The sequence below is a fragment of the Pinus tabuliformis genome, chromosome J (assembly GCF_031772625.1).
Source record: "Pinus tabuliformis cultivar Carrire ecotype Pingquan chromosome J, CPIR1, whole genome shotgun sequence".
Classification (NCBI taxonomy): domain Eukaryota; kingdom Viridiplantae; phylum Streptophyta; class Pinopsida; order Pinales; family Pinaceae; genus Pinus; species Pinus tabuliformis.
The window spans coordinates 496,615,237-496,628,962 of record NC_142295.1 but is presented as its reverse complement, the minus strand read 5'-3'; the positions used below and the strand labels follow the sequence as shown (position 1 = coordinate 496,628,962).

The 13,726-nt window shown below is 39.3% G+C and overlaps 1 protein-coding gene across 2 annotated transcripts in view; it reads left to right on the top strand.

Annotated features, from left to right (window-relative positions):
• Positions 1–13,726, top strand: part of CJD1 (Chloroplast J-like domain 1) — a 314,415-nt gene that overhangs the window by 117,902 nt on the left and 182,787 nt on the right. For both annotated transcript variants that reach the window (XM_089378012.1, XM_089378011.1), the window contains exon 4: positions 12,643–12,720. In XM_089378012.1, the coding sequence (XP_089234138.1) occupies positions 12,643–12,720 (78 nt within the window). The remainder of the gene's footprint in view (positions 1–12,642; positions 12,721–13,726) is intronic.

Below are 13,726 nucleotides of genomic sequence, written 5' to 3'. Positions count from 1 at the left end.
ATGGTCATCTTCAAGAAAGGATCATCTCCTTGCCCTAGAAGAAGGTCATCCGAAGAAGTAGCAAATCATCCTTATCAAAAGGAGCAACCTTTTCTATTGAGGAAAGATTCTCTCATTCAAAAGAAGGTCATCCAAGAAGAAGTACTAATACATCTTCTTCAACCATCATCAAAGCAATCAAGGTGAAGATTTCATCTTCACATGTCAAGTAAGTATCTTTTCATTCTATAATCAAGTTTGGTTAAATGACTTCGTGTTTGCAAGGAGATCTATAAATCAGTTGGGTCATCAAGATTCCTTGCATAAGAAAGGAGGATAGATATAGTCCCTGGAAGAGAAGTCATATGAAATCAGTCCTAGGTCCTCTCATCCCTATGTAGTAGGAGAGGTGACATAAAAGAGAGATATGAAATGCTAGAAGATATACTCTCTAAAATACAGTGAAGAAGGTCATATCACTTAGACCTAATTGAAGGTATCAAAGAATGAAGGAATATCTTCATAAGATCTCAATTGGGAGATGAAGATAATCATCATTGTTCTAACTGATAGGCAAGGTAACAAATGTCCATGAACAAGAAGGTTACCTCATTCAACAATTTGTGGTCTCTATGCTAGATAGAGAAAAGTTGATGGCAAAAGTATTGAAGGTTAAAGGACTCAAACATGTGCAGAAAGGAAAGGGAAGTTTGATCCTCAAATAGTATAGCTAAGATTCAATGCTATGGAAAGATTATGGAAAGAAAACTCATATCGCCGGAAGGATGGAGGAAGCTGAAGAAAAGGACAAAGGAAAGAGGGAGTAACAAATCTCTACTATGATTGAGATGATATCCCTCACAAAAGGATCCTATCATAAGCTCCTAAATCTTTTGTTACAGATATGACCATGATAATAAGATGTATCGTGGCATCATGGAAGCATTAGAAACAAGAGCTCGTGACATCACCATGGGAATCATGAAGGAAAAAATCCATGACAATCAAACATGAAGGATATAGCTCTTGGAAACCTCATTGGACATTAAAGGAAAGGAAGAAGTCATCCAGGACAAGGCTCATCATACATCAAGTAAAAAAGGAAACATCTGCCAGATGGGGATATGCAAGATCCTCAAGATTCTTTGATGGAATCCTCAATGGAGGGTTCACTAATATAGAGAGGAAGCAAGTGTTTCATCAAGAAATCCAACTTATGGAATTCATGAGATGATGGTATGATGACATGAGAAATGAAGCAGATCAAGGGATTGGAGATATTCTCAATCAACGAAGCTGCTGGAAGAAGCCTAGATGACCTAAAGGTAAAATGAGGTATGCATGCTTGTATTTAATATTCTAATGTTATGTCATATGGTTGTAGGTAACATGGATCATTACTCCTATCTTGAGAAGCATGATCAAGGGAAAGGGATCTCCTCCTCTGAAAGGATGCAGGTGGGCATAAAGTCACACTAAGATGAAATCAACATAATATGTCCTCATATGAAGTATGAGGTGGTTGACTACAATTAAGAAACTCTAATTAAAAGCTCTTGGGAATGGAATGTGTGAGGAAGGAAGAGATCGTGAGATATGCAACCCTGATGAAGGCAATCAACATCCAAAAGACCAAGAAGACTTGACTAGGAAATCTCCCGGAAAGATATGAAGACTCTGATGGAAAAGATGAAGACCCTTGACAATGGATATCCTTGGGAGATGTGTCAACATGTATGCAGGATGCTGATACCTATAGGAAGATGTCATGATGAAGAGCCATCTTGTAAGGTACTATTTGATTTAATGTTATGTTTTGATTTCTTGAATAATATCTGGATGAGTTCATGCAGGGCTACTGGAACAAGAGTTGTAAGTACAAGTACAACTAACATTCATGTGGTGGATGGAAATCCCTGAAAGAAACATGATGAGGAAGAAGTAGCCATATGACGAAGGTTCCATATATGTATCAAGAAGGCCACTTTCCATGAAGAAAGGAATGACATGACGAACCAAGAAGGAAAGTGATGGATGGCTAATGCCCTACAAGGAAGAAGCTCGACTGAATTTCATGACATCAAGGAAAGAAATTGATCAAGCAGCTGAAGGACCCACGAAGAAGAAGTTGCTGATGAAAAGGAGAGTCCCTAGTTAAGAGGGAGCTCTGACAAGTCCCTAATTGAGAGGGAGCTTGGACAAGTTCCTGGTCAGAGGGAACTTGGGTACATTCCTTTACAGGAATGGGCATATCCTTTGTAATTGAGAGGGAGCGACAGACACAACATTCTTGTCTTCATTTGGGAAGAAAGGATGGAGGATTGGGTAATCATTTGGCATCCGATGCTCTTTGAGGATGTGTAGGGCATCCAAGATAAGAGTAGGCAAGAGGACCAATATTCTTTGAGGGTTAGGAACCCAAGGTAAGAATAGTCCTAGAAAGTCATACTCAATGAACACCCGAGTGGGTATGTACCTTGAGAGACAATGATGAAGGTGTCTATAGTCATCGGTCTCACCAACATTATGCTCTGATCTAATGAGAGATATAGCTATCAGTCGAGGCCTTGCCGTGGAAACAATGTTGGTTATTATGATGTTATAAAGATGGGTTACCAATCCGATTCTTCTTATGAGAAATTCTTCAGATTGAGAATGACCAAGTACCATTATGAAAACCTCCCTAGTTAAGAGGGAGTGTTGAAGAATGTGTAACTAGGTTCGGTCTTCATAAATGTAATTTGATCTTTGTACATGTAAAAGAAAAGAAATATTATTTTTGTAAAATTATAAAATGAGTTTCTTGCTTATTAGATAGGTCCAGCACATGTTGAAGTGCTATAGGAAAGTCAAAGAGTCAAAGAGCTCTTCTTGAGCATATATGTAATGTATATGAGTCAACCTAGAGTCTAGATCAACCCTCCAAGACAAGCACAATCCTCTTGAAGAATGCAACAAGCAAAACGATGTAAAACACAGTCATGTCGGCCTGCAAATGAATTAAATAAGCTAAAGAAGTCATGTCGTCTTGCAAATAGAGACACATCGGTTCACTCTGACATGTCGGCTAATTATGGAGGACAAACAACTATAAATACCCTGCTGGGGTCACCACAGGAAACACAGAAACTCGGACTTCTCTGCAACTTCAGATGAGGACAGAGGTACAAAACTTCGGATGGGTACAGGATCTCGGACATCTCTGTGATCTTGGTGATAATGACAACAAGTAACTACAGGGTCTCCTCCTTGGTACTGATCTCGATAAAGGATGAAATCATAGTCATAGTTTCGGTAATGAAGGTGAACTCAGATCCCACTATAGCACATACATTCTCGACATTCTAGACAATCACAATCTCAACATGATGGTGATTTCACAGTTATACATTCTCGGCATTCTAGACATAGTCAAGATCTCAGTGAGGTAGCAATCATGGTTTCATTCTTAATGGAGACGAGGTCATAATCAAGTCCTCGGTGCAGCAAGTAATGGTGCAACTAAGGATCTCTGTGGTACTATGGTGATGATCTCGGTGAAGAAGCAATGATGATGATGATCTCAACAATAAGAAGAGGATTGGTGTCTAAGGGTCATGGTCTTGGTATTCGTCAATTGGAATCTCTATAAGAAGAATTTTGTGCGGGTTTTCCTCTCCAAGAGGGAGAGGTTTTGGCCTTGGCAGAAAGCCAACATTGTGTGTTCTTGTCTCTTTGTTTTGATAACTATTTGATGAAGTAAGAAATACACACACTAATGATATCAAGAAAAGATTGTGCTAATAAGCTAAAGATAAAATACCTCACAAATGGTTATCAAGCTAAGAAGAATCTCATTAACCCTCACTGCCCTAAATTCTTCAACAATTATGACTTTAGGCCGACCTGTACTTTTGTGTACTTGTGGTTTTCCATTAAAAATAGTATTTTTCCTTGACCAATTTAAATTCTTCCAAATGCAAAGAGGGTCTTCGTTGGATGAGAAAGGCTGTCCAAAGGTGGGAATTTGCCGCTGAGTTGGCAAATTAACATTCGCTCTCAGCTAGGGAGAAATTTTCTACTACATCATGAATCTTGTGTCAATAGTCTCGTCATCGTCATCAAGTCATGTCTCATCTCTGCTCATCTGCTGAACACTCTCGATTCTAGGGAAGAAGAATCATCATAGGGGAGTTCCGACTACCACCCTATATCGAGAGACAATAGGGTAAGGATCACACTCTATCCTATTGTCTGTTGATCTTCCCAACTTGACGCTCAAGAGTCAATGGTAGAACACTTGCATCCCTTCACTTGAGCAGGATACCACTTACCATGAATGGCAAGGATCACAAACTAAGTTGCACGAAACGGGGAAACGGGTATGAGTTTCCGAAATGGGAAGCGATACGAAACGCGACCTCCCCAAATTTTGGAAACGGGGAAACGCGAATATATATATATATATTGAAAATATTTAAATATATATATATATATATATATATATATATGTGCAATCATAAAGCATAAATAATACATTATAATTTATTACACTTAAACATTAAGATTTAATTTACATCACATTTACTCATGAATGATCACATAATGAAAATAAAAATATCGGAATATCCAAAAGCAACCTTTATTATATATCCAAATCACAAAATTAGCCTTTATTTATATTAATATATGAGGTTGCAAGTACAATAAAGACTATAAGGCTGCAAGAGAGAGATCCAAATCAGGATTTTCTGCATCCACATCCCATTCTTTAGAAGGACCATTGTTGTATTGGGAGTCTCCTCCTACATAGTCGAACGACCTTAGTGCTCTTGATTAAATACACGTTTCATACCCTAGTAACCTACATGACCTTGATTATTGGGGGTTTCCCCTGCATAAAGGGCTTGGTTCTCTTGATTAAATACAAGTTCCATACCCTAGTACATGATAAAATCCAATGGAAACATTGCAATCCCTCCAATCCTGAAATCCTGAAAAACAAATAAGTCTGCTGGATTTTGAGTGAGATCTAAAATTCTACTTTCTCCATATGAAATCCAATGAGGGCGAAACCACTCTCAAACATCCTGAGTCATTTCATGGTAATGTTAAAAATTTAAGTAAAAGGATGAAAATGAAAAATAAAAGAGAATATCACTTTTACTTTAAGAATTTAACATTACCATGAACTGCATATCTCTCAAACTTCCTGATGAACTGCATATCAAAACTAGGGCAAAAATTCACTTTTATAACTTTAGACACGCATCTAGAAGCAACAAGAAGTCACTAACATACCCTAAAAGTAAATTAAAAAAATAAAAAATAAAAAAAACACAAGTTAATGAGGAAACGTGGGTCACACGGCCCTGAAATGCGTTTCCGGCGGTACTGGCCACATTTCCGTTTCGGCAAACGTGGTACCAAACGCGTTTCCGCGTTTCGTACCCGTTTTCGTACGGAAACGGGCCTCTATACCACGTTTCTTGCAACATAGATCACAAACTATTTGAAGTATGCTCACCCATTTTCCAGATGGGGAGAAACAATCCCAACAAGCCATCTTGTGGGTAGGATGCTAACTGGGGTATACTTTGTCAAGACCAAAGAGAGACAATAGGCAGGATACAACTTACCATACAAGGTAAGGATCACAGACTATCCTATTGCTCGACAATAGGTAGGATACAACTTACCATGCAAGGTAAGGATCACAGACTATCCTATTGTCCAGAGTTCCCTCAACCCCAGGAGCTCTCTGGCTCAATTCCTCTCCCTATGAGATCAAACAGGGGGATGAGCATTGCTCAGTGTCCTCAATCAGCCAAGACCCTTACCTGGGAGCGTCACATCCAACAGTCCAAGCTGCTCTTTAAAGACCAAGAACTTCCCTGTTGGCACAACCTAGGTGAGTATATTTTCTATCTGCTCATTAGTCGAAATGTGATGAAGTCTCGCTACTCTTCTCTGCGCCATATTTTGAATGTAGTGATACCTCTCAATATTCTTGGACTTGTCGTGGAACACAGGATTCTCTGCTAAGCGAATGCCACTCTTGTTGTTGCAATATATCACTGTCGTATCCAAAACCTGCTCAAACAACTCTCCAAAGAGCTTCCTCAACCATAGAGCCTCGCAGCTTGCCATGCTAGCGGCAATATATCTAGCCTCGACAGTACTAAGGCCAACGAACTTCTGTTTCCGTCTCATCTAAGGTATCATGGCAGATCCCAAACTAAAGTAGCACCCTAATGTGCTCTTCCTGTCAATAGCATTTCCGACCGAGTCAACATCAGTGTACCCATGAAGTCGTACATCTTCGACAATATATCTTAGACAAAGGTTAATCATCCCATGCAAATATCTTAGCACATGCTTGGCAACAACCCAGTGTGCATGAAGACGCTTAGTCATGAATTGACTCAAAGTGTTCACTGCAAAACATATATCTGGACGTGTGTTCACAAGGAACATCTATGCCTCTAGTATGGGCATGGATTGGTTTCTCTAAAGGTACCTCTGGCAACGACATGTCTTTCAGAATCTTGTAAAGTATCATGAAGCCAAAGGGGTCTTTACTTAGCTGGGGGATCACATGGAGGAGGATCTAAGGGGTCCATGGGTTCTATAGAATCATCAACAACATCTTTTTTTTGACTCGGGCACAAAAGGGTCTTCTAGAAGTTCCACATCATCACCCTTCTTCTCAATAGGAGGAGGAGGAGGGATATCCCTTGCTTTCCAAAGGGCAACATCCTCATTGAATGTCACATCCCTGCTAAACTCTATAGTCCTTTGACCAAGCATGTATATTCTAAAAGCTTTAGAATTATCACAATATCCAACAAACATACCTTTCTTTTTGGTGGCTTTTAGCTTGTTTTTCTTGTCCTTTAGCACATGAAAGTATACAGGGCAGCCAAAGACTCTTAAATGACCAACATCGGGCTTCACACCAGTAAATGCTTCCTTGGGAGTCTTGTCACCCAAGGCTTGATGAGGAATCCTATTTTGAACATAGACCGCTATATTAGTAGCTTCTTCGCAAAGGAACTTTGGCAATTTTTGATCATCCAGCATAGCTCGGGAAACTTCCATGATGAACCCATTCTTTCTTTCAACTGCACCATTTTGTTCGGGATTATACGGTACAATAGTCCCTTTCTTGATTCCATCTTTCTTGCAAAGGTCAACAAACTCATTTGAAGTATATTCTCCACCATTGTTGGACCTGAAAACTTTGATTCTCTTCCCTGTTTGATTCTCTATCAATGCCTTGAAGTCTTTGAACATGTCAAATGTTTCGTCCTTATGCTTCAAATAGAATATGTAGGTTTTCCTGGCGAAGTCATCAATAAAGATTATATAATAGATGTAGCCACCAGGGTAGTGCATGAGCATGGGTACAGATAGGTCAAAATGAATGTGTTGAAGAATATCATTGGTGTTGACTTTTCTAGAGGGGAATGGTCCCCTTGACTTCTTTCCATTGGCACATCTTGGACATACTCCATCATGACTAGCTTGAACATCAGGCATCCCAGAAACCATCTTTCTTACTTTAGGTAGGGCTTCATAATGTAGATGTGCCAACCTTCGGTGCCATAGCTCACTTTGATGATTATTATCATGAACCAATGCTTGTAGTGGTCTTCCATTGACTCTATAGAGTCCTTCAATTCTAGATCCCAAGGTGAAAGCATCCCTCATGCGAGATTCCATAGGCCAGGTGAGGACCTTTCCTCTTATGAAGGCTACTCTCATCCCTTTGTCTTCCAAGGCAGATATAGATACTAGGTTCTTCTTTAATCCCAGAACATACATAACATCATGAAGAAGAACAAATTCCCCAGAGTCCAAATGAAATTTAACAAAACTAAAACCCTTAATAGGATAGGTCGAGTTGTCTCCAAGAATGATCTTTAGATTAGTCTCCCTCTCAACCAAATTTGGGAGGACTTCACAATACCCAGAGAAATATTTAGAGGCCCTGCTATCTACCAACCATCACACGAATCCAAAGGAGAAGAACTAGAAAGAGTAGAAATAAGAATATATTCAAATTGAGTAGCAAAAACATTGTTTCCGTACCTTGAATTTCTTGATTTCTTTTGAGGACGATGGCCTTCTTCATGATCATCAGGAGCATCTCTTTGTCTTCTATCATCTCTTCTTGTTCGATAATCACCTCTTCTATCATTAAACTTGTTGTTGTTGAAGCCACGATTGTTGTTGTAGTTAGAGCATCATTCTTTTGTGGATAGTCTCGAGCGCAGTGACCATGCTTGTGACAATTATAGCATTCGATATTCCTTAATCTTCTATTGGAGTCCTTTGGTTCAGGGACATGCTTTCTTGAACCATATGGTCTTCCTCTTCCTTTCTTCTTCTTGCCTTGTGCAACAAATGCAGGGGGCTCTCCTTCTTCATGCTTTTGAATCCTCCCGCTAGAGATCATCATAGATTCTGCTTGAGTACATTTGCCAACCAATTCATCAAATGTTAGAAATTTGTCATTGCTGCTTATAGTAGTAATGAAGGTTTCCCAAACAGGAGGAAGGCCTTGAAGAGTGACCAACACTAGCTTTCTATCAGATACAAGCTCTCCAACAGTCTGTAATTGATCCCTTAGTTGGGATATCCTCATGACATAGGATTGCACAAATTCCCCCTTGTTCATCTTAATGTCCTTGAGTTGATTCTTCAAGGAAAGAATGTGATTCAAATTATTTACTTGATACATCCCATCCAGCTTGTTATAGATATCACTAGACTTCTTCAATTTTCCAATTTAAGTGAGTAAATGATCTTTCAATGAATCAATAAGCATTTTCTTAGCTTTGTTCTCACCTTTCTTGTACTTGGTTTTGGCAGCAACAAGAGCATTTTTTTGTGGTTTAGACACTTTTCCTTCCACATATTCCAAAACATCATTTTCATCTAATATCACTTCCAACCTGATCTTCCAAGTAGCAAAATTTGATGAGTCAACCAACTTCTCTGTATCTTTGAAGTAAGAGATAGACATTTTGACCAAGTAGTTTCTTTCAAATATATTCCTTCAAAGGTGATTGCTTGTCACTTGCCTCCTTGGGCTTGTCCTCCCCTTAGCTCTGATACCATGTTAATTTTCCATTGTTCTATGCCTAGTACAATCACCTAGCCCAATTCTTTCTTCAATTAGCAATCACTTTTAAACAAATTTAATCTTCCAATAACAATGAGCAATTGTAGATAGAACAGTAAATCCAAGATGCAATAGAAGACAGTCAAGATCAATGACAAGAGACATAAGATTTGGTCAAAGACCAAGGAAAAAACCTTTTCAAATTCTTCTTCTATTAGATTGTCATCAAATGTTAGTAGGGAGATACAATATTCCAATCAATCAATGAGTCAAAGGACAACAAGTTTGACCAACCAATTCAACTAACCAATATCCAATGAGAAATGAGTCCAAAAGTCAAATCTGATCCAAAGTCAAGTTTGCAATTTTTGGTCAAAGTCAACAATAGTCAAAGATGCCCTAACCAGTCAAATCAACTCCAAATCAACTTGGTCAATAGTCAAAGAATTTGGCCTTCCTTGCTGGTCAAATTCAATTCAAAACAACCCCAAAAACAACTTGGTCAAAGGAGAGAGAATCTGCGGTCAAACTCGTGGTTGAACTACATTCAAGGGTCTGCAGTCAACCCTAGTCAAATAGCCTAGAAATCACTTTCTTCATCAAAGAATTCGGCCTCCCAAGATCAAAATTTTCCAAGTCAAACTGAGTCAAAATGCCAAGTCAAACTTGGTCAACAGTGTGCCCAAACAAACATCAATGCATAAATTTTAGATTGCCCTTCTTTCCTTCGCATATGTGAGCTCAGCTTCCTTGATTGCAGGCCTGGAAGAACTAATCACAAGAGGAGAGATAAGAGAAGATGTGTTGATGATGATGTCCAATTGAAGTTGCCTTGATGTGTATTTATATGCTTCTTTGGGGACCCAATTATGACTTTAGGTTGACCTGTAATTTTGTGTAATTGTGGGTTTTCCATTAAAAATAGTATTTTTCCTTGACCAAATTAAATTCTTCCAAGGGCAAAGAGGGTCTTCTCTAGATGAGGAAGGCTGTCCAAAGGAGGGAATTTGTCCCTGAGCTTACAAATTAACATTCCTTGACTTATTTTTATCACGTGTCTTGTGCACCTTTTTCTTCATTGATTTTCTTTTTCTTGCATAACTTGGGTTACAAGCTTTTATTTATGCATCGATTACCCCTTAAAGATAAAGCGTTTTCTCATTCCAGTTGTGATATTCAAAGTTCCTTTCATTTTGATTGCTCATGCATTAGCCAGGAATTGGGTGAGGGCTAATGAGGGGACAAAGCTTAGGCTGGGTTTTTGTTCACATACTCTGTTATATCCCAGCCAATGTTTTGCATTTTATCATTACGACTCATTCTCTTTCTTTTCTTTTTGTTGCATAAGCCTCTTAGGGCAAAACTTCTCTGCCCCTACTCAATATTGAGGAAAATACGAAACCAATGTGGGCGACAAGTAACAATCAACTTGAAAATGTTACATGCTAAGCCACCTGACACGAGGACATCAGACACGCAAATGCAAGATCTGGCATGGGACATGGAGACCCCCCGGAACATGACACGTAGGATACGTTTTATATATATATATATTTAAAAAAACTAAATAGATAGTACACAAATTCTCATGATGATACACATTCGATCATACATGTACATTGTAACATTATGCATACAATCATGATTCGTCAATGATACAAGTTTACAACTAGCACTTACTACTACATCAATAATGAATACAATAAATTGACATTGGACAAACAAAATAAATTAACCATAAACTGCAGTTTTCTCATTAAGTCATCAAAATCAAAATGTATTGCATAGGTATTGAGTCCTGAGGACTCCTGACTAGGAATGCCAATGGCAAATAGCAAATACAAAACAAGGTAGACACTAGAACCCAGAACCATAGAACAGGAAGAAAGAATCTCATAGGTTGCTGGCAGCAAGCTAAAGGGTATGCCTATAGCTCATCAACATCAAAATTAGCATCAATACCGCCACTTCTCTCTTCTGCATCCTCCTGCTTTGTATCCAATCTAATCTATGCATCTGCTGGTGTGGAGGATGACCCCTTAAGAGTATCACTATCATCCAAAACACTCCTATCTCCTTTTTGTGTCACTCCCACAGTCGCACAACACCCAAACAACGAATGCAAATGGACAAATGCAGCCCAATTTTGGCTTTTATCAAGCCTGTCGGGTCACTTTTCAGCGGACACGTGTCAAAAAATTGCGATTCTCTCTGGGCACCAATCTGATTCCTTCTTGGCACAAATCCCAAACTTCGGACACTCACCAGCAGCAAATCAGACACGTGTTAGCACTAGCAGAGAGTCGTGTCCAACACATTGGATTCATGACACGTTGGGGGGGGAGGGGACGAATCCGGTGACTTAGGTTACATGGATATAGGGGACAGATGGAAAGTGTTAAGTATGGATTATCATGAACATGCAACATCAATCAGTGCCTCCGGTGCCTGTCCTGGACAGTGGAAAGAAAGGCCTCAAGGAAGGTGACACTAGACTAGGGACAGGAGATACCCACCGAGGTGAAACATGGGACCAAGAATACAACCAAAAGCGATTATCATTCAATTCAACTTGTGATCCATACTAGAATGCCCTTAAGCATTAAATAAAAGAACTTAGATTACAAAAATGGTTAATCTACCATACAATAGATGACCCACATTCATTTGATGAGTAGGCTAGATGTCATAAAGCAATGACTGGAGCTTGGATGGGGTGCCTTTGAGGCTAGCTATCTATAGATTATCATAGGGCTGCTGGCTGGCAGGTTGATCAGAATACGGAAAAAAAATTCTCCTAGGGGTTACCCACTTAGGTGGGTAACAGGCCTTTTTGTGTTAAGGAATGGTTTTTTCCTGGCAACTACTTGAAGAGGAATTCTCCTATTAATTATATGTGATGTATGTAGCATGCCGGCTAAATTGTGTGGGTAGTTAAAAATATGTATGGCAACCTGTGCAAGTAATTTGGCATTTTAAATTGTAAGAAAATGAATTCCAGAAATGTCTGAGTGCACTGAATTTTAAAACAAAGCAACCAACTCTACAAATTTACAGAACAATTTGTACAATACTCGGCACTGAACATCAGCAGAACTGCTGACAGATAGGATTTACAATACGATGATAATTGGCTGAAATTGCATGCAACCAGCTTTATACACCAGCATAGTTCCTATTATCAGCAAACATAACTGCTTTGTTGCTCTTAAATATTAAGCAGGTGGTGCATTGTATCATCTTATCATTCATTACCTTGGTAGGCACCATCTAAAAGAAAAGGAGCCTAGCGAAGGAAAATATGATACTTTCAAGTTTCATTCTTAGAAGTGCTATTTTTGGGAAGTTATGAACCTTTAAGTGGTAACAAGAATTCATACATTCATTATAGACTCTCTATATACATCTTTCTGCTGTATATTTGTACTCCTGCTTATTTTGATCCTCCTCCTTCGTGTAATACTTCTTTCTCCAGTAGGCTTAGATGTACATGTTAGTTATTTACTAGAAATGCTGGGAAATCTAATTTCTTGGTTTTGCATGTCTTTTTGCAGCTGGAGAGAGCATATGATAAGATAATGATGGCCCAACTTTCTAATCGCAAACGAGGCGTAACATTTGGTTCTATTGAGGTTTGCTTTTGCTGTTTTAGTAGTTGCCCCTTTTTGACAGATGATCTTCCTTTGTCAAAAGTAATGAAAACGTTTATACTTTTTTGTTCTTGTTATTACTTTCTTTTCATTTGCTGTTGCTACTTAATATTTGAATATATTACCTTCTCCACCAATGCAACAGACGGTGCTTTAAATTTCTCTAGTAGAGAAAAAGGAAGTATTTATGAATGAGTTTTATCATACTTCTTTATTTTTTCTTTAGATATTCCCTACTCCCTAGCTTGATAATCTATAAGTGTGTAGAATTATAGAAGTACAATGTGCATAAACTATGACTTTCACAATAGACTACAATGCCAGAATAAAACTTTGACACTTGCTGAATAGAAAACCATGGGATTCTAATATTTGTTATTGCTGCATCGATATTTACAAATATTTACATCAGTAACCTAACATTTTATATAGAGTAATGGTGATGGAAATTATTCGGAAGTGTCTATTTAAGCTTATGGGAAGCAGTTAGCTAGTGGGGTTTGTTACAACCAGTGTTGTGGGGGAGTGCCCCCCCCCCCCCGATCCCGCTCCCAATCCGTGCTCCAGGAGGGAGCGGCGCGGGAGCGGGTCGGGAGCGCGCTCCCGGTAAAAAATTTTCCGCTCCCTGCCAATTTTGGGAGCATCGCTCCCGTTGCTCCGGGAGCGGTCAGGGAGCGAACGGTCCCGACCACTCCCGGGTTATAAAATCCGCTCCCGGAGTGAGGCGCGCGGAGGGCGGGAGCGAATCGGCGGAAAAAAAAATAAATTCAGCATCAAAAAATCGATTTTTTTTTTTATAAATTGGGGGAGGGAGGGGCATAAGGGGTTCATTGTGACATTGAGAGTTGAGTGAGAGGCTGATTTGAGAGAGGGAGATTGAGAGTGTGAGAGTGAGGACTAAGGAGCAAGGAGAGAGTGAGACTGAGAGAGAGCAAGGTGCCAAGGAGAGAGCAAGGAGCAAGGAGAGAGCAAGGAAAGAGCAAGGAGC